Source organism: Dromiciops gliroides, chromosome 4 (assembly GCF_019393635.1).
Source record: "Dromiciops gliroides isolate mDroGli1 chromosome 4, mDroGli1.pri, whole genome shotgun sequence".
Classification (NCBI taxonomy): domain Eukaryota; kingdom Metazoa; phylum Chordata; class Mammalia; order Microbiotheria; family Microbiotheriidae; genus Dromiciops; species Dromiciops gliroides.
Genome location: NC_057864.1, coordinates 32,171,606 through 32,192,025, shown reverse-complemented (window position 1 = coordinate 32,192,025; position 20,420 = coordinate 32,171,606). Strand labels below are relative to the sequence as shown.

The window sequence follows — 20,420 nt, the reverse complement described above, 5'->3', positions numbered from 1 at the left end:
GAAACAATAGCTATGGAAATAAGCATTCGCATCAGTTTAATATTTCAGCTAAGCACAAAGAAGAGCTGAAATGTATACCCTGGTTTGTAGGCTTTGTATTGTTATATGAGGCCACATGTGATTTACACAATTATCCTTGATGATTCCTCAGAACTTTTACACATATATGACCGGCTTAGGTGATTTTTAAGTACTTGAGGCAGGGCCTGGGACAGTTCTGGTTCAACAAAAAGCCTTGCTGCTCAAGTGACAACTTGTCCCTGCAGGGCGCTGGACACATCCTCGGCTTCTTTACAGTGAAGTTGCTGGGGCAGTTAGCTTTGGTGAGAAGGCTACTGTCATGGCCTGTCTTGGTAATTTGACAGGGCCTCAATTTTTTATAGTATGAGGTGACATCCTCAGATGACAAGGTGTGGAAGGGGGGAGCCTTGGAAGCCTTGAGAAGGTCTGCAACAGCTGCGGTGGAGAGGGCATAGCCAGTAGAATGTTTGACTTGCTGCAATGAGGGCCTAGTTATAAGAGAGATAGAGCAAGCATTTATTAAGCATTTACTGAGCCACTGGTGATACAAATACAAGTAAGCAAGCAAGACAGTCCTTGCCCTCAAGGAGCACACATTCTAATAAGGAGAGACAACACAAAAAGGTTAGCTGGACAAAAAAGGAAAATAATAAATGTTGGAGAAGTTGTGGAAAAATTGGAACACTAACGCATTGTTGGTGGAGCTGTGAACTGATCCGACCAATCTGTAGAACTGTTTGGAACTATGCCCAAAGAGCTAAAGCTGTGTATACCCTTTGACCCAGCAATACCACTATTAGGTCTTTTTCCTAAAGCGATCATAAAAAAGGGAAAAGGACCCACATGTACAAAAATATTTATAGCTGCTCTTTTTGTGGTGGCAAGGAATTGGAAATTGAGAGGCTGCCTATCAATTGGGGAATGGCTGAACAAGTTGTGGTATATGAATGTAATGGAATATTATTGTGCAGGCAGATTTCAGAGAAACCTGGAAGAGCTTGCATGAACTGATGATGAGTGAGATGAGCAGAACCAGAACATTGTACATAGTATCAACAACATTATGTGCTGATCAACTGTGATAGACTTGATTCTTCTCATCAATACAATGGTCCAAGATAGTTCCAAAGAACTCATGAAGGAAAATGCTCTCTAAATCCAGAAAAAGACTTGCTGTCTTGGGGAGGGAAGGGAGAAAAATTTGAAACTAGAAATCTTACAAAAACAAATATTGAAAACTATCTCTAAATGTAACTGGAAAATAAAATATTTATATGAAAAAAAAAAAAAAGGTTAGTCAGAAGGGGGTGGGGGGATGGTGGCATTTCAGGAAAGTGTCATGGAGGCCTAATTATAGGCAAAGTAAGGTGAAAACTAAAACATCAGACAGCCCAGGGTGGTTCCACAGGCTGAGTTAAAGGTCAGAGTTGGGGATAAAATTGGTATGGAGATGGCTAGGAAGTTGAGATTTGGTAACATACATTTGCTGTAGATTCAACTAGCATGACTTTGTGATTTCCTTCACAAAACTTGTCAACAGGAACACAGGAGGTAGACAGTAGGAATAATTCTGGGTAGGATTTTGGCAAGGTATGATCGATACAAATAGGTAAGGGATCCAAAAGTTGAGCTGACTTAGTTTGGCAAAACACCGATAACTGTAGAATACCACATATGTGGAAGAGGGCAATTCAATGACAAGATCTTATGTGTGTGTGTTTGAGGGGAAGTCATGGTGGTAGGAATGGAGGGGGGTTGTTATTCCTCCTGACAAGATTTTATAATTTAGTAAAGTCAAGGGTGTGCAAGGGTGTGTGTGTGTGTATGTGTTGCACTTGGTACCTTAGAAGACAGTTATTTCTGGAGTAGCCATAGTAAGTATAAGGCATGTTCCTTGTCCTCAAAGCAATGACAATTTATCCATTTGGGCAGACATAGCAAACCTATTAAATAGCATGGAAACAAAACAGTATATAACCAAATGTTCAAATGTGTTCTAAAAAATTCAGAAAAAAAAGAAAGACCAGAATTATGAGAAAAATCACTAACCTACTTATATCTTTTGACCTAGCAGTCCCATTAATGGACATATACCCCAAGGAGATCAAAGACAGAATAAAAAATATTCCAGACAGAACTTTTTGTGGTAGCTAAACACTGGAACTAAAGTAGGTGCTCACTGGGGAAGTACTGAATAAACCATAGTGTGTAAATAAAATGGAATATTCTTATAAGAAACAAAAATATGAAATTAAGAGAAACATAAGTGGACATATTGATACAAAGAATGAAGTAGAACCCGGAGAATATAAACTATGACTACTTTGACTAAATTCAGATGACCAAACTTGGATCAAGTGAACTGAAGAAGAAACATACTTTTCTGTCAGTAGGGGAGTATGGGATAATGGGTGAAGAATTTGGCATATTTTATCCAACAATGCTTCAATATTGGTACTAATTAACTTTTCTTTATTCATAGAGCTATGGCTGGGATAAGATAAATGGGTAGGGCACACGTAGTTAGAATTATTTAGAATTCTAAAGGTATGTATAAATAATTTTTTAAAAGTAGTGATTGCTGGGGCAGCTAGGTGGCGCAGTGGATAGAGCACCGGCCCTGGATTCAGGAGGACCTGAGTTCAAATCCAGCCTCAGACACTTGACACTTATTAGCTGTCTGACCCTGGGCAAGTCACTTAACCCCCATTGCCCCACAAAAAAACAAAAATAAAAGTAGTGATTGCTGTGAGATATGGAATTTAAGAGCTAAAGCTGGTATTAGACTAGGCCTTAAATAGCAGAAAGGGTTTAAAAAGTGAAAAAGTAAATGGGGACAACAGCAGAAGCAACCTGATAGGAACAGAAGTTTTCCTTTGGGGGGGGTGAAAGCCAGATCAGAAAAGGCCTGTGAAAAGCTCAGAGCAAAAGCTGCATTTGATCTGGTAGATAACACTAAGTCTTTACCAATTTGTAAGCAACAGTGCTGATTTCTTACAAAGGGTGGTAATTAAGAGACAGACCAGTTAGAAGCTACACATAATGTGATGAAGGCATGGTGCAAGGTTAGTGTACAAAATGTTTTTAAAAGTATCATCAAATGAGAAAACATTTGTAAAAGTGCTTAGCACAGTGCCTAACACAGAGGCAATATATAAATGCTTATTCCCTTCCCAGTGGCAATGAGAAAGGAAAATGACTGCTGAAGAGCAACCATTGGAAGTAGTGATTAAATATCAGGATGAAGCAGCAAAAACCAAAACAAAGGTTGGAAGCTTGAGGGAAAGCAGACCTGGCTGAAAGGTCATATCCAGAGTGCCGATCATTTGCAGTCAGCTTGGAAGGCCTCTAAGAGTACCCCAGGGATCAATACTGGCCCTGTGTAAAATGGTACGCTCTTCAAATGAACACGTAACACAAGGCTGGATGGGAGAATCATACTAGATGATGACAGAGTCAGAATAGAAAACACTACCACTGACAAACTAGTGCACTGGGCTGAGTCTAAGATGAACCTCATTAGGGATAAATGTAAACAAATCCCACAAATAAAACCTGTAGGAGGTATGGGGAGGCAGTAATTGTTCTGAAAAGGATCAGTTTGTTTGTTGTTGTTGCTTTTGAATAGCTCAGTATGAATCAGCAATAGCAGCCCAAAAAAGCCAATGGGATCTTGAGCTGCACTGAGGCAGAGCGAGCTTCTGGGAATAAGGAGGTGTTAGTCCCTCTCTATGCTGTGCTAGTCTGACCACATAGGGGAGGGCACGGAGAAGCAAAAGGTCATGCAGAGGAGGATGACCTGGAAAAGAGAAGACTAGGGGTGGGCAAGGACTGACAGCCGTATTCAAGGAACGGAAAGGCTGCTGTTAGTGGATGAGGGACTAGACTCGGTCTAGGTAAAACCAGGAGCAGTAGATAAAAGTTACAAAGATGCCAATTAAAATTAAATAGAAAACATTCTAACGTTTAGAGCTGTGTGAAAGTGGACTCAATGGCTGGAGAAGTGGTGGGACCACCACCCTTGGAGATCTTCAAGCAGGGAGATGGAGTGGGGATTCCCGTGTATGGGTTGGTCTAGATGGTCCCTGAGGTTCTTCCCAATGTTAAAATTCTATAACTCAGGGCAGCTAGGTGGTGCAGTGAATAGAGCACCAGCCCTGGAGTCAGGAGTACCTGAGTTCAAATCCAGCCTCAGACACTTGACACTAGCTGTGTGACCCTGGGCAAGTCACTTAACCCCAATTGCCTCACCGAAAAAAAAATTTTAAATTAAAAAAAAAAAATAAATCCTATGACTTCCCCCAAACCCATCCTTAATCAATCAACAAACATGTATTAATCAGCGATTATGGTTGGTACCCTGCAGAAAAGAAAAAAGGTCAAGACTTTGACTCCCAGAACCTTACACTCTAATTGGGGAGAAACCACGGACACACAAGTGGGAGTAGAACAGATAAAATGAGCTGTTTTGTTGCTTGTCAGCTGGGAGGCCAGAGAATCTTCCTGAGTCCTGAAGGTTACCTATGGATCAGAGGAGGCCTGGGCAAGGAGGCCCTGACATAAGGCAGCCAGCATGGCTGTAATACAGAGTTTGAGGAGGAAGGCAAAGGTGAAGGTGAAGCTTAAGAAGTATACAAAGACAGGGCAGCTAGGTGGATTCGGGAGGACCTGAGTTCAAATCCGGTCTCAGACACTTAACACTTACAAACTGTGTGACCCTGGGCAAGTCACTTAACCCCAATTGCCCAGCCAAGGAAAAGAAAAGAAAGAAGCACACAAAGAGACAATGTCAAATAAAAGGGTGAAAAGAAAAGAAAAGAAAAGAAAAAAGGTCAACCATGTGAATCCACTATCTTTCTTTTTCTTTTTTCCTATCCACTATCTTTCACTTAACTCCCTATATCTGGCTAGCAAGTACCTGGCCAATTCTCTCTTTTCAATGCAGTAACTCCCTAATGAGTCTCAAATGCAGTCTTGTCTCTCCTATCCACCCTCCACATAACCATTAAATTGATATTTCTAAAGCACAAATATGATTAAGTAATGCCTATGCTCACTGACTTTAGAATAAAATAGGGGGCAGCTAGGTGGCGCAGTGAATAAAACACCAGCCCTGCATTCAAGAGTACCTGAGTTCAAATCTGACCTCAGACACTTGACACTTACTGGGCAAGTTACTTAACCCTCATTGCCCTGCAAAAAAAAAAAAAAAAAAAAAAAAAAAAAAAAAAAAAAAAAAAAAAGGAATAAAATATAAATTCCCAAGTATGGCATTTAAATCTCTTCACAATCTGACTCCAGCTTATCTTTCTAGGCTGATTACACATTACTCCACATACTTTCAGCCAAACTGGACTTGCTCCCAGTACATAACATTGTACCTCCTGCTTCCCTACCATTGTACACATTCTGGGACATGACTGGAATCTCTTCCTCTTCCTCCTCTTCCCTCTCCTTCCACTCCTAGCAAAACCATATAATTCTGTGTGCCTCAGTTTCTTCATCAGTAAAATGGGGATAATAAGAGCATCTACTTCACAAAGTTATGGAAATGAAATAACCCATGTAAAGCACTTTATCAAACCTTAAGCTGCTATATAAATTCTAGTTATTATTCGAAGCTCAGTCTGATCTCCAGTTTCTAGGGATTCCCTACCTCCCATTCTTTGTGAATTTTATACACATTCTGTACTTATCTGTGATCATGATGTAACCCAATAATACAATGTAGTACAATGTAAACACTTTGAGGACAGGAACAGTCTTTTGTCTTTGTAGCTTCAATTTGGTACATAGGGTTTTAAATGCTTACTGATTGATCCTTAAGAAATAACACTAGTGGGGTGGTGGCACAGTGGATAAAGCACCGGCCCTGGATTCAGGAGAACCTGAGTTCAAATCCAGCTTCAGACACTTGACACGTACTAGCTGTATGACCCTGGGCAAAAAAAAAAAAAAAGAAAAGAAATAACACCAGTATTCTTTTTTTTTTTTTTAACACTAGTATTCTTGAGGTCAACTTTGTTGGATGTGAAATTTTCTATATTATGTCAATATTTAGCTAACCTATTTATTCAAAAGTAGCAAATACTGCACTCTTATATGAAAAGAATTTACTAAACAAACAAAAGGAATTTGGTGGAAAGGACCACAAACGGAAGTAACACTCCCTCAAAATGGATAAATTCAATAAGTAAATATTTGACAAACTTAAAAACTTCTTAATGTGAAAGAAGCATTAATTATCACTTTCATTCCAAACTTGCCAACTATAGTCTGGGGTACCACCATCCTTCTAGTCACACAGACTTGCAAGGTAGATGCTATTCTCAATTCCACACTCTTACCCACTCATATCCAATCGGTCGACAAGTCCTGTCAACAGAGCTTTGCTCCGTCTACCTCCAATCTACCTTTTTTGTGAGGCAATTGGGGTTAAGTGACTTGCCCAGGGTCATACAGCTAGTAAGTGTCTGAGGCTGGATTTGAATTCAGATCCTCCTGACTCCAGGGCCAGTGCTCTATCCACTGCGCCATGTAGCTGCCCCTCCAATCTACTTTTGCAAGCTTTCTCCTGTACTGCCATCCCCTGGTGTAGGCAGGCCCAAACACCTCAGCCCTGGATGATTGCTGGTTGGCCTCCCTGCCTCAAGTCTCTTCCTCACTTTGGTCTCTCCTCACTCTAGTCCATCCAGCTTCCAAAACAACTTTCTTAAAGTGAAGGTGTGACTATGTCACCCCCTTCTAAATAAACTCCAGTGGCTCTAGGATCAACTATTAAATCGTCTTTGGCTTAAAAAGCTCATAACCTCTCCACGACCTACCTTGCCAGTTTTCTAATTTTACCACCTCACCCCCAACCACACACTCTATGATTCAGTGATATTGGCCTCCTTTTCTGTTGCTCAAACACCAACCAAAAAGACACTCCATCTCCAATTCCAGGCATTTTCACTAGCTGTCTCCTATGCCAGGCATGCCCCGCTCATGGCTTTCCTGGCTTCCTTCAAGACTCAGCTCAAATGTCACCTTTCTCTCTGGGATCACTTCCCATTTAGACTTTATATTTCTCCTATGAATATAGTTGTTTACAACACTGTTGCCTCCTCCATCAGCACGTGAGCTCCTTGAGGGTATGAACCATGTTTTTTTTCTTTTCTATGGATCCCAGTAGTATTCAGTAAGGTTCCTGACACAAATAGACATGTAGTATATACTTGATTGATTCTACGTCTTCACTTTCTACTCCTGGAATTCTTGCGATCTGGTTTCAGACCACCATTTAAGTAACACCATACTCTCAGAGGCTATCAAGAATTGATGAACCAAAAAGCATTTAAATGCCTACTGTATGTTGGGCACTCAGCCTTTTTGCTGTCCTCATCCTTCTTGACTTCTCTGCTTTTTTGGGCAATGTTGACCACACAATCATTATGAGAATTTCTTTTTTCCTTTGGCTACTGTGACACTGCTGTCTCTGGGCTTCTCCTCTTACTCATGTGACTGCTCCTTCTCTTAATCATCCCACCTCCCATGGGTGTCCTCCAAGGCTCTGTCCTGGGCACTTTTCTCTCTACACCAGGGCTTCTTTTTCCACTTTTAACACCTTTTCACCTGAGAAATGTTATGGGACCCCAGGTATATAAAATAGATATACAAATCAAACATTTATTGCCAAATTTTTTGCAACCCCCACATTCAGTTACTGGACCTCATGTAGGGTAGATACTCGGAGTTTAAGAAGCTTTGTGGGGCGGCTAGGTGGTGTAGTGGCTAAAGCACCGGCCCTGGATCCAGGAGGACCTGAGTTCAAATCCAGCCTCAGACACTTGACACCAGCTGTGTGACCCTGGGCAAGTCACTTAACACTCATTGGCCGCCCCCTTGCCCCCAAAGAAGCTTTGCTCTACATGATCTCTCAGTGATCTCATTAGTTTCCATGATTTGACTTCCAAATCTATGTTTTTAGCCCAAACTCCTCTCCTAAGGTCTAGTGCCACATTACATCTCTAGCTGAATATCCTATCAGCATCTCCAATTCAGAATTTCTGAAATGGAATTCTTACCTTCCCCATGGCACCCCTACCCTAAACTTCCCTTTTTCTCTTCAGGGTACCATCAAGCTTCTCAGTCATCCATATATTCTACCATGACTTTTGCCTCTTTCTCACTTCCTAAAGCCAATCAATTGTCAAATCTGGTCTATTCCATTTTCACATCTGTTTTCTTCTTTACATCTCTGGGCTAGCATCTATAATTTTTTCTAATTAGTCATCTCAACCCAGTCTAGCCCATCTCCAATCTATTCTGTTCCCCAAATAATCTTCCTAAGACAAAGGTCTGTCCTGTCACCCTCTTGTTCAATAACCTTCACTGCCTCCTTACTGCCTCTAAAAACAAACTATTAACTTCTCAGTTAAAGTCCTCCAAAATCTTGTGCTTACCCCTCTTGTTCTAGCCTTATTTAATACTACCTTTTGCAAGCTCTACTGTCCAGCTAACTGGACATGCCATTTACTGCCCCTCCATCTTTGCCTTCCCACATGGTCCCCTATCCCTTGGACTTTCCCCTCCCTTACTTTCTGTCTCTTAGAATTATTTAAGCCCCAGTCTAGGTGTCACTTCCTACAAGGAAGATCTTTCTAACACCATCAATTGTTAAGGGTTTTTTTTTAACCTCAATTTATCTTGCATTTAGTATCTGTGAACTTGAATTTCTTCAGCGGAAAACAAGCTCCTTGAGGGGAAGTATAAGGTTGGGTTTTTTTGAGTCCTCATATTCCCAGACCCTACTACAGCTCCCCCACCCCAACCCCAGTAGAGAGGGCTTAAGAAATGGCTGCTGAGGAGGCAGCTAGGCCGTGCAGTGGATAGAGAGCTGGCCCTGGATTCAGGAGGACCTGAGTTCAGGTCTGGCCTGAGACACTCAACAATTATAGCCGTGTGACCCTGGGCAAGTCACTTAACTGTCACTGCCCTGCAAAAGAAAGAAATGGCTGCTGAGTTGATTTAATTTATTACAAAATAAAGCAATACTGCCTTCTGTTGTTTAGTTGTTTTAAGTCATGCCCAACTCTTTGTGACCCGATATGGGCTTTTCTTAGCAAAGATACTCAAGTGATTTGTCATTTCCTTCACCAGCTCATTTTACAAATGAAGAAACGGAGGCAAACAGGGTTAAGTGACTTGCCCAGGCCTGGTGCTCTATCCACTGCACCACACCTTGCTGCCCACAATGTCTTCTATGGGCTAAGAAAAAACAACTCTATAGTTTGTTATTGTGAAAATTCTGATCTGTATTAACAAAGTACTTGTTAGGCATGTTCTGGGGGAGAGTCCTTTTGTGTAGGGACTATTCAATGCTCAGTTTTTCTAATTCAGTAAAATTTCCAAAAATGAAAGCATTTCCCCAAAACTTTACTATAACTCTATGCTACCTTGTATGTGCTAACATGAGAGTTTGTTATACTCTCACTATATATGGTGCGTATATAGGGAGAAAGACTCCTTTAGGAAATACCTATAAAGGACCTCCTTTGGCGGCTCTCTCCAAAATGGGTCATTATTTCCCAATTAGAAAAATGAAAAATCTCGAATAAAAATTTTCTCATATACTTTGGTAAATAAAAATAACCACTGGTCCTATAGCTTTTACCCCCACCCTCATAACAGGAAACCCAGAGTTTTAATAAGAGTGATGTATCACTATATTCTAAACTATCAGAGGGAAAGTTTCTTACTACTGCCTCCTGCTAAACCAGTGAGAGGATTTCTCTAGTCTCATGAAATAAAGCAGGCTCTAACACAAACCTAGCAAAATAAGCAGCATTCCCTATGCTGAACACACAGCTCTCTTGGGCCCACCTTATGTTAACTGCTGAGGGAGATACAAAGCTGATTAAACAGAGATCAGACCAGTGTTTAACTTTCTGTACACTTCCCTTCTGACTCATGTAGCACAGCCATAGAGTTCTGTCCTGTCTACTGGTTGTTCCTCATGCATGATGCTCCTTCTTCCACTTTTGTGCCTTTGCGATGGCTATTTCCGACATTCCCCAACTGAAGGGCATCTGCTTTGTTTCTGGTTCTTAGCTACCACAGAAGTGTGACTATATTTTAGAGCATATGGGACCTTTTGGTCTGTAACTCCTTGAGTTAAACATCTAGCAGAAGGATTTCTGGGTCAAAGAGTACAGACATTTTAGAAACTTTTAAAGCTGGGGGCAGCTAGGTGGTGCAGTTGATAAAGCACCAGCCCTGGATTCAGGAGTACCTGAGTTCAAATCTGGCCTCAGACACTTAACACTTACTAGCTGTGTGACCCTGGGCTAGTCACTTAACCCCAATCGCCTCACTTAAAAAAAAAAAAAGAAAGAAAGAAACTTTTAAGGCTATATGCTAGAGTTTATGTGGAAGAACTGGTTTACAACATGACTTTTTTTTATTTTATTTTAAATTTTGGGGGGGTGGGGCAACGAAGATTAAGTAACTTGCCCAGGGTCACACAGCTAATAAGTGTCAAGTGTCTGAGGTAGAATTTGAACTCAGATCCTCCTGAATCCAGGGCTGGTGCTTTATCCACTGAGCCACCTAGCTGCCTCCCTACAACATTACTTTTACAACACTACAACTCAAAGTCCCTTTTGGCATAATTCCAAATTGCTCCAGAGACCAGTGACTCTCTTGACATTCTCCTTCCTTCTGTGAGTTTAGTTGCTGGCTAGAAGTATCTTTCTCCTCATCATCTCTTGCCTTCATATACCAGGGAACCTCCATATACAGAATAGCCCCTAAAATTCCCTAACTTTCAAGTTCCTCAAACTACTCATTTCCCCTGACGTACTGTTCTACTTCACCTCAGCTATTCAAGAGATTGTGACCTTGCCTTCACCCACAAAATGTTCTACTTTCATGTTCAAGAACTCTGAAATTCCCTTTTCTGACAATAACCTTGTCTCAATCCATCTTTCCCTCTGCCTTATGATCCCATACCTGCTCTTATTCCTCACTAACAGCTCCAATAGCCCACCTCTCAGCTTTGTCTCAGGCCATCACCTCTGCACTAGCTACAACTCTTTTCCTTATCTTGACCTCTTAGTGAATTAGTCCAACTCTATCTTATCTTTACTTCAAAATCACTGTTTTCCAAACTCAAACCTGGATTATTCCCAACATCCTCCTTTGACCCTATTAATATGCTGCTTAATGGAGCAGGAGGTCATGAAACCATGCTTTCTGGGTACATAACAAATTTATGGTTTATAATCAGTGTAGAAAGGAAGTTCTGGGGCAGCTCGGTGGCGCAGTGGATAAAGCACCGGCCCTGGATTCAAGAGTACCTGAGTCCAAATCTGACCTCAGACACCTGACACTTACTAGCTGTGTGACCCTGGGTAAGTCACTTAACCCCCATTGCCAGAAGAAGAAGGAGGAGAAGGAGGAGAAGAAGGAGAAGAAGGAAGAAGAAGGAGGAGGAGAAGAAGAAGGAAGAAGGAGGAGAAGGAAAAGAAGAGAAGTCTTGCTACTCTTCCCTTATTGGCCATTCCAAAACTTGTCAATTTTCCCAAAGCACCCCTAAATTCCATCTCAACTGAGGACTCCATACTTTCCTGAAAACAACAAAACAACAAAACCCCAAAACAAAAACAACCCAAAAACCCAAAAAACCCCACACCAGGTCTTTGGCCAAGAGCTCCTTCTACATCACTCAAACATCTTCTCTATCTCCCCCTGACCCCCAATCTCATGTGGTTTTCCTAGACCCTCTCCTTCCTCTCTACCATTTCACTTGGTGATCTCATCAACTCCTATAGATTTCATTACCATCTTTATACTGATGATTCTCAAATCTACTTTATCCAGCCCCAATCTCTTTTCCTAACTATCAGACTTGCATCTCCAACTATCTATTAGACATTTCAAACTGAATGTGTTCTGTACACACCTTAAACTCAACAACTCCAAAACTGAACTCATTATCTTTCTTCTCAAACTTTTTCTCTTTCCACACTTCCTTATTACTGTATGGGGAACCACCATCTTCCAAATCATCCAGGCTTGAAACCTAGGTGTCATCCTTAACTTCCTACTTTCTCTCACCCACCACATCCAATCTGTTGCCAAGGCCTGTCAATCTTACCTTCTTAATATATCTCCTATAAGCTCCCTTCTGTCCTCCAAGCATGACACATGGTGACTGCAAATGCTTTGATTTTCCTTTTCTTTTCGATTGGGGGGGGGGGGGGGCGCGAAGAGGGGAATGGGCAATAATATAATTCTTTAAAAGGGTCACTGAAGAATTTTTTTAAATGCATAGAAGAATAAAAGGAAGTTTAGGAGGAAATGAGCATGTGGATGGCGCAGTGGATAGAGCACCGGCCCTGAAGTCAGGAGTACCTGAGTTTAAATCCAGCCTCAGACACTTAACACTTACTAGCTGTGTGACCCTGGGCAAGTCACTTAACCCTAATTGCCTCACTAAAAAAAAAAAAAAGGAAATGAGCAGAATAGCTTTGAAAGTAACAATAAATTTATCATTTATTTAAGATGAAAATAAAGTTGTACAGTAATCTGCTCTACTATGGATGGAGAAACTAATTTTATTTTATGTTAAATTCAAACTTATATATATATATAAATATATATAATTTTTGTGTAAATATAGTGTATCATGTATGAACTGTCAAATAAAAGGAGGTTTCTGAGATAACTAGATGGTACAGTGGACAGAGTGCTGAACTTGAAGTCAGAAAGACCTGAATTAAATTTCCACCTAAGACACTTATTAGCTAGGTGACCCTGGGCAGTCACTTCATCTCCTTCTGCCTCAGTATGCTCATCTATAGGACGGAGATGATAAATGCACCCCACCAACCCCTTCCCCCAGGTCAGGTAGTTGTGAGTATAAAATAGTATTTGTAAAGCACTTTGAAAACTTTAAAGTGCTATATAAACATGTAGTAGTAAATGATCCTAGAGATCTGTGCTGGTGCCCAATCTTCTTAATATTTTTATTAATATTTGGACAAAGGCATAGATGGTAGAGCTAATCTTTGGGATGAAACAATCAGGATCTAAAAAAAGGCTTGTTGTTGTTCAGTCATTTCAGTCTTGTCCAACTCTTTGTGACCCTGTTTGGGAAAGATACTGGAGTGCTTTGCTATTTCCTTCTCCGATTCATTTTACAAACGAGGAAACTGAGGTAAATAGGGTTAAGTGACTTGCAAAAGATTCCACAGCTAGCCAGTGTCTGAGGCCACATTTGAACTCTGCTCTGCCAGGCCTAGCACTCTATCCACTGTGCTACCTAGCTGGCTAGAACCCTAAATTTAGTAAGATGTAACTGAAAAGAAATAAACTTACACAGGTCCAAAAAAATCACCTTCATAATTATTAAGTAGGGGAAGAGTAGAGAGACAGCAATTGTCTGAAAAAGATCCAAGGGTCTCAATGGACTGTCAGTTCCATATAAGTCAACATTGTAAAATAGGAGTTTAAAAAAAAGTTAATGTGATCTGAGACAGTGTCAAGGACTAGGGAGGCAATAAACTTGTTGCACTCTGCTCTGGCCAGAGCCTGCTTCCCTTCCAACTTTGACATTCCATGATTCTTCATTTTTCTAGTCTAACCTCATTTTACAGATGATGAAACTGGGCCTCCAAGTGGTAAAATGACTTGCCCCAACGTCTCAGGAATGCTGGATTTTATATTAGCACGATCTAAAGAAAAGTTCACTAACAATGAGATCAATCCACTCATGCAATGGACAGACTGCCTCAGATCATGGTGCCTTCTCCTTCTCTAAAGGTCTCCAAGCAAAGGGTAGAGATAGCTTTGAGTCAGTCAATTCTGTTTGGTCAAGGTAGAATTAAGAAGCCTCTAGGGTTGATTCCAATTCTGATATTCTCTGGACAGGTAGAGTATGAACATTCCCATTTTAATGGGGGGGGCACTTGGGGGCTAAGAACACTGCTTGGACTCCAGGTCTGTGGCTCAACCATGTATTTTATTTACCCTTGTGACTCCACCCTGCCTCAATTTTCTCACCTAGAAGATAAAGGATTTCCCCTCTTTTGTAAATATTTACATTGGGGGGAAAAACTTTCAAAAATAGATAAATAAAACAAAGATGCCAAGATTCCTTCTTAGCTCTAAACTCTATGACTTATCTAGGAGGTTCCAACTCATTTCTTCTGACAAAGTTCATGTGTTTGTAAAGTTCACTAACTCTTCTTCCCAAAGTATTTATTTTCTTCCTTATCTGGAAAACTGAAACATCATGTTATGCTTCTCCAGAACTCTGCAACGCTAAGAAAGTCACTCAATCTCTCTGGACCCCAGTTTCTTCATCTGTCAAATGGGATAACAAGACTTCTTTGACTACCTACAATTCACTAGGGTGTGAGGAAAGTGCACCACTTTAATGTGAGTTTGCATATATGTTCTAAGGAACAACTATATTCCAATTACAAATATCACTCTTGTATAGAGAGCCTAAGCAGAAAGAGTTTATTCCAAACAAATCTCATTTTTACAATGAGGAAAGGGAGGCTTACACTGGACTAAGAACAGGGATGAAGTACTTCTGACACTAGCTGTTTGACCCTGTGCAAATCATTTAAGCTAGCTGAGGCTCAGTTTCCTCATCGATACTATGGGAATAACATCTAGAGCAACTCCTTCCCAGAGCTGTAGAGTTCAAATTACAACGTGCAGAAAGATCTCTACCAAGACAGATGTAACTCTTTGACAATTACAGAAAGAACACTCACTGCATGTGGATATAGATCCTATAAGGATTTTCCTTTAAGTGTTTCAAAGCCACAGACAATTAACAGGGAATTAAATAGCAAAATGATGGTTTCATAGCACTGGCTCTACAGAGGAAAAGCAAACTCAGGCCTCAAAATAAGAAAAGCATTCAGTAAAAGTAAGTACTTTTATCAACTATTTTTGGCCTGCTGACCCTGAAGGCCAGTAAGTACAAACAAGGAGCAGATTTACCACTATCTGCCCTCCCCCCGCCCCCCCATCCCATGAAGCAAGATTAGAGGTTTTGAAGTTATCATTTTCGGTGAGTCAGTTAGTCAATAAACATTTGTAAAGCACCCACTATGTGCCAGGCACTATGCTAAGCAGAAGCTACTAAATAAAGCTCCTATACTTTCATACTGTAGGTTCATTTTCACTTCCATTTTCTTGAATATTTTGACTCGGGGTAAAACCATTTGTTCTCAGCCTTCGATTACAACAGGCATTTGGGTATATTTGGTATTTTAGTAATAAGAACATAAAAAGTGAAAAAAAATGACTTAAGATTAATAGGCTGAGAAAGTTCAGGTTTTTTTAACCAAAATAAAAATACAGCTATCTCAATTTTGTAGCTTAAAAATAATCGGAAAACTAGGAAAATTGCAAAGATTTAGAAAATACTATATATCACTACATTCAGTAAACTTTGCCAGGATCTTAATGATACCAAATTCATTTTCCAATTGCTTAAGATTTTCCTAATCTTCAGATCATCTTTGAATAATACCCACATATAAGTTTTTATACAAAAACCTACTCCTAACTTACTCATTTTTGTCAAGAGCACCACCTTTCTTTCCCTTGCTAGGTGTCACCCCTACCAGTTCACTGTCTTCCTAGTCCCCCTCCTCACCCCTCTATTCAATGGGTGGTCGAGCCTGGTCAATTCTACCACCTGGAGGCCTCCTCCACCCAAAACCACCCTAATCCAACAAGTGCTGGAGTCCGGCAGTAGCGTCCTAATTGATCTCTCTGTATCTGACTCTGGTCTCTGCAATGCAAGCTCCCCAGCGATGATGCCCCTGAAGCACGGGTCTGACCAAGCCCCCTCCCTACCGCTCCCGGGACCAAGGCCGGGCGGTGCGCTCCGTGTTTGCGGCCAATCCGAGGCTGGGCACACACCCCGCCAACCGGCGGCTGTACGGTCCTGCCCAGGATGTCCCGCGTCCGCCGGCCCGGTGCCCAGACCCCCGCCCTGGGCGCCCCCCGAGGGGAACGCATGCCCCACAGGTCGGCTTGGGTGCCTGTATCCCCAGTCCGGCACACAGTAGTCACTTAATGCGTGCTGGGTGACAGCTGGCCAAGGCCCCAGGCGCCAGAAAGGAGCCGGATGACAGCGGAGCCGCCCCCCGGCCCGGGCCCTGAGCCTCGGAGTTTCCCCTCGATTAAGGCAGCCGCCGGGCCGGGCCCCCGCCCCTGCCCCAGCCGCCGGGCCCAGCCTCCAGCTGGACTTTGCCCCCAAGCCTCGGGACTTTCCCAAGGACGCCGCCGACTGCACCGCGGCAGCTCACACCCCCCAAGCTCGGGTCCGAGGGGGGAGGGGAGGCTCCCACACGCGTCCCCCCCCAGCCCGTCGCCTCGAGGCTAGAGTCACGAGGAGCCGCCCCCACCCGTCTTTGGCCCGAAGGCGGCGCCTCCTCGATGCCGGGGGTCCCTGCCCGCCCCACCCCCCTCGCTCGCCTCCCGACTCACCAGGCCCAGTGTAGCCCCCGCCGCCGGCCGCCTCACAACCACAACAAAGCTATGCCCAAAATGGCGGCCGAGGCGCGCGGCCCCGCCGCGGGGGCGCGCTCGGAGGAGGCGGGGCTGGGAGGCTCCTCCCCCAACCGCCGCGCTCGGCCCAACGTCTCCTCCCGCCCCCCCGCCCCCACTGCCCGTTGGTCCCGCCTCAGACCCCAGCGCTCCGAGCCCCACCTGGCGGCGCGCGACGGCTGGGGCGGCTTGAGTCTTCTGTCCCTCTGGGCCAGGGCCCGCGTCCGTATCTGTGTCCGTGTACGCACAGGGACAGACAGCGCCGCGGCAGCTCTTCCTACGCCCGCCTCGCTCCGACCGACTCCGCCCCCTACAGCCGCCACCACCGCCTCCTCGCGCTGCGTGAGGGCGGGGTCTCGCGCGCTTCTGCGCAGGGTGAGGGCTGGGGGAGGGGAGAAGAGAACCAGAGAGCGGTCTGGCGCCAACTGTGCGCATGCGTTCCCACCATTGCACATGCGCTCTCCGTAAACTGTCTTCCGCTTCCATTCCTGCTTCCGCGACGTTTAATGAACGCTACTCCGCCGAGCGCGCCGCGTTGCCTTTCGGGACTTGTGGTTTGGATGTCGCGCATGCGCACAGACTAGCGTGAAACCGGGGAAGGCGTTTCGTTCACCCTGGACAGGGGATTGGGGTGGGTCCAGGTCTTCCAGACTATGTTATAATGTAAACTCCTTGAGGGCAGGGTTGTAATTCTGAGTTCCGGGATGCTGAGCCGGCTCACAATCCCGGTTTGAATTTTTCCGGATTACCCAGACTCCGCCCTTCCCATTCAAGTTCCGTCTACGGGGAACAGCAATTAGGAGCCCAACGTTCCCGGAAGCGACCCTAGGAACCATGAGGCGCGGACCAAGTTCCACCCCGGACGATTTTCTCCTGAGCGCCGGAACCGGAAGCGTCTCTCCTGCTTATTCGCACCCGCACCCGCCATGCTCCGCCTCCTCCGTGGCTGTTCTCTATCTTCTTCCCAGGTAAGCACCTGCATCCCTCTGGTCCGCCGCCCACCTGCGCTTCGCGGGCTTCTGCATCGACCACCAGTGGGGGACGGACTGGGGAAGACCGAGTTTGGCCCTGGGGACTTGGGGAAAAGCCTCTTTTCCATGCCACGGTGGGGCACCCTGGGTGCGGAATCATGCATACAAGGCCAAGTCCCGCCACTTGGGCCAAACTGCTCTGAAATTCCAGGTTTTCGGGCTTGGCGGAGGGAAAGGGAGGTCAGCCCCGAGGCCTCCCCCTTCCTAGGGTCAGCCAATGGTGCAAACTATGCAGGCACCCCTCCTCCTGAGTAATAATAATGGCTAATAACTAGCGTTTACATAACCCTTTAAGGTTTGCTTAGCGCTTTACAGACATCTTTTTGATCTTCACTACAACCCTGGCAGGTAGGTGCTATTATTGTGTCCATTCGACAGGGGGGAAACCGAGGCAAACAGATTAAGTAACTTGCCCAGGGTCACACAGCGAGGAAGTGTCTGAGACAGGATTTGAACTCAGGTCTTGCTGACTCCAGACCCAGAGCTCTGAGCCTCGCTAAGGAACTTTTGTGTCTCAGGTACCTGTTGCTAAAGTACTGGGCCACTGGGCGGGCTGCTCAGCGTCAGGGCAGATCCCCCAATGGTCATTCATTAGGCCTCCGGCCTGCACTCCTAGAAATCCTGTAGAAAGGTCACATTCGAAGAGGGTGGATGGGTTCCTTTAACGGGGCTCTTAGGCTCATTGTTTGGTTTGGTTCATCTCCCCTAATTCTCTTGCAGATCCTTAAGACTTCTTCATTGGTGGCAAGGGTTTCCGGGAGGCAGAAGGCTGGCACTCCTTGTGTCCAAAGGGCTCCTTTGCAGAACAGCCCCAGTTTCTTTCTGAGACCTTGGCGCCTCATGTCCCGTGTAGGGTCTGAGGATGGGGGTAAAGACTATCACACGTCTTCCTGCTGCTTCAAGAAGAAGGTCCCTGCGGTCCCCACGAAGCCACCACCCACTCTCACCTACCTGCCGGATAGCCCAAAGCCAGCCCTCTACATAACCTTGACTGGATTGGTCCCCTTTGTGGCCCCACCCCTGTTCATGTTGATGACCAAAACCTACCTACCCATCTTGGCATTTACTCAGATGGCCTATGGAGCTAGCTTCCTGTCTTTCCTGGGAGGGGTCAGGTGGGGTTTTACTCTGTCAGAAGACAGTCCAGCCAAGCCGGATATCATGAATTTGGCCTGCAGTGGGGCCCCACTGGTGTTTTCTTGGTATGCTTTCCTTATTTCTGAGGGACTCACTGAAGCCATTGTCATGGTGATCATGGGCTTTGGAGTGGCATTACACAATGAGGTCTTCCTCCTGCCCCATTATCCTAACTGGTTCAAAGCCTTGAGAATAGTAGTGACATTGGTGGCATTTTTTTCATTTGTAGCCACTTTGATAATTAAAGATTTTTATCCAGAAACTGGCCCTAAACGACCAATTCAGGCTGAGTGAACGTACTCTCCTTTCATATTGGGAGCAGGCAGGCTATTAATAACCTCCTTCACATGCTCACAGAGGCCACTTCTTGTTTTCTCTTTGTAATTCCAGCATCTAGTGATTGTCCCCCTCTTGAAATCATGTTGCCTGAAGACTGTCCCAATGTGGCTGTAGGCTAGTGCTCACAGGTTTATTTCTGCTATTTATGCATGAATTGTAATGAGTTTTTAAAAAACCAAATAAAGACCACAGAGCATCCTTTGGCTGGGGCATTGTAGCTCCTCGAAGATCGATTTCTGTACCTGTGGGAAACATGTAGCCTGGTTCCATGTTAGCATCTGTTTCCCCAATATGATCTTGGAAATTGCCCCTCGGTGTTTATCTTGCCTGCTCATTGGAGCTGGGTGCTTGACCTGAACATCTTCCTTCTGGTAGAAGGCAGGAACATTGCAGTCTGTGTGGAAGGCCATGAGACCACAAGACACTTGGTCCTGAGCTCTCTTAGGAAGTAGAGGCAAAGGATCTTAATTTGGTTCTTGAAGGGATGGCACTTCCTGTGAGGGGGAAGGGAAAGTATTGGGGGTGTGTGGAAGACTTCACTATGGAATGATACTACCGGTTTTTTTATTTTGGTATGTAACGATTGCAATGACGCCACCTTCTGGAGACACTGCACGACGCTCCGCCAGAAGGAGAAGGCATCTGAGGGCAAGCGGCTTTTTGGTGTCAGAAAGTGATGTTTGCTTGTGGGAGGAAGAGGGGGCAAGGCTGGTGCTCTTGCTCTCTTTCCTGAGGACTCGGGTGGAGAAGGGAGCTAGAAATGCGCTCTCCCTTTAATAGATAGATGAATCTAAGCCTTTCTCTTTCTCTTCACCAAATTCTTATCCTTAATAAATGCTTAAAAGTCTAACTCTTGTTAAAGCTTATAATTTATTGGCGACCACTCATTAGATATTTTAGACAGACTAGCTAGAATTTTAGCCCCTTACAGTTAGAAATACATATGAAATCTGGTTCCCATTGTGAGAACCAAGAAAGCATGAGGTGACCTTTCTAAGATTTCTAAGGTCATCCCAGTGTCTGCAATTCATGGACCACCCTCAAGTCATGTCAATCAATAGACTTGAATGCTACCAGCCAATTAGCTTGGAGCTGCATGTGGGGACCACCCCGCTTCCGGTCCTAGAGAGAACTTCCACTGGAGAAGTGTCAGGATTGCTCTTTGGTTCTGGAACAAGCTAGTAGTGGCAGAAGAAGGAGGGTAGCCAGGTTTCCTAACTTTCAGAACTTCAAGTGTTCTCTCTTGGATAGCTAGGTGAAGGCAGCTTTCTCCCTCTCTCTTTGCTAACCCCTAATATACTTTAATAAATGCTTAAAGGGGGGGGGTCA

General features: G+C 44.1%; 2 protein-coding genes across 5 annotated transcripts in view; one reads left to right on the top strand and one right to left on the bottom strand.

Annotated features, from left to right (window-relative positions):
- The window catches only part of GPBP1L1 (GC-rich promoter binding protein 1 like 1), a 72,268-nt gene extending 55,361 nt beyond the window's left edge, over positions 1–16,907 (bottom strand). For 2 of the 4 annotated variants that reach the window (XM_043999434.1, XM_043999440.1), the window contains exon 1: positions 16,747–16,907. The gene's annotated coding sequence lies outside the window, so the exon portion shown is untranslated. Of the gene's footprint in view, positions 1–5,833; positions 5,857–16,524; positions 16,621–16,746 lie in introns of those variants that run through there. The other 2 variants (XM_043999435.1, XM_043999438.1) reach the window with 2 other exon arrangements.
- Positions 16,908–17,159: 252 nt separating this feature from the next.
- On the top strand, positions 17,160–19,332 carry TMEM69 (transmembrane protein 69). The gene is made up of 2 exons (XM_043999441.1): positions 17,160–17,552; positions 18,336–19,332. Exons 1-2 carry the CDS (start codon positions 17,511–17,513, stop codon positions 19,044–19,046), a joined length of 753 nt encoding a protein of 250 aa, XP_043855376.1. The 5' UTR covers positions 17,160–17,510; the 3' UTR covers positions 19,047–19,332.
- The last annotated feature ends 1,088 nt before the right edge of the window (positions 19,333–20,420 follow it).

What these genes read in the sequence shown, in the direction of transcription:
- TMEM69 (XM_043999441.1), top strand. Translation starts at nt 17,511, where the DNA reads ATGCTCCGCCTCCTCCGTGGCTGTTCTCTATCTTCTTCCCAG. An exon ending in GTTCTCTATCTTCTTCCCAG is followed by an intron (nt 17,553 to 18,335) that starts GTAAGCACCTGC and finishes ATTCTCTTGCAG; the next exon opens with ATCCTTAAGACTTCTTCATT.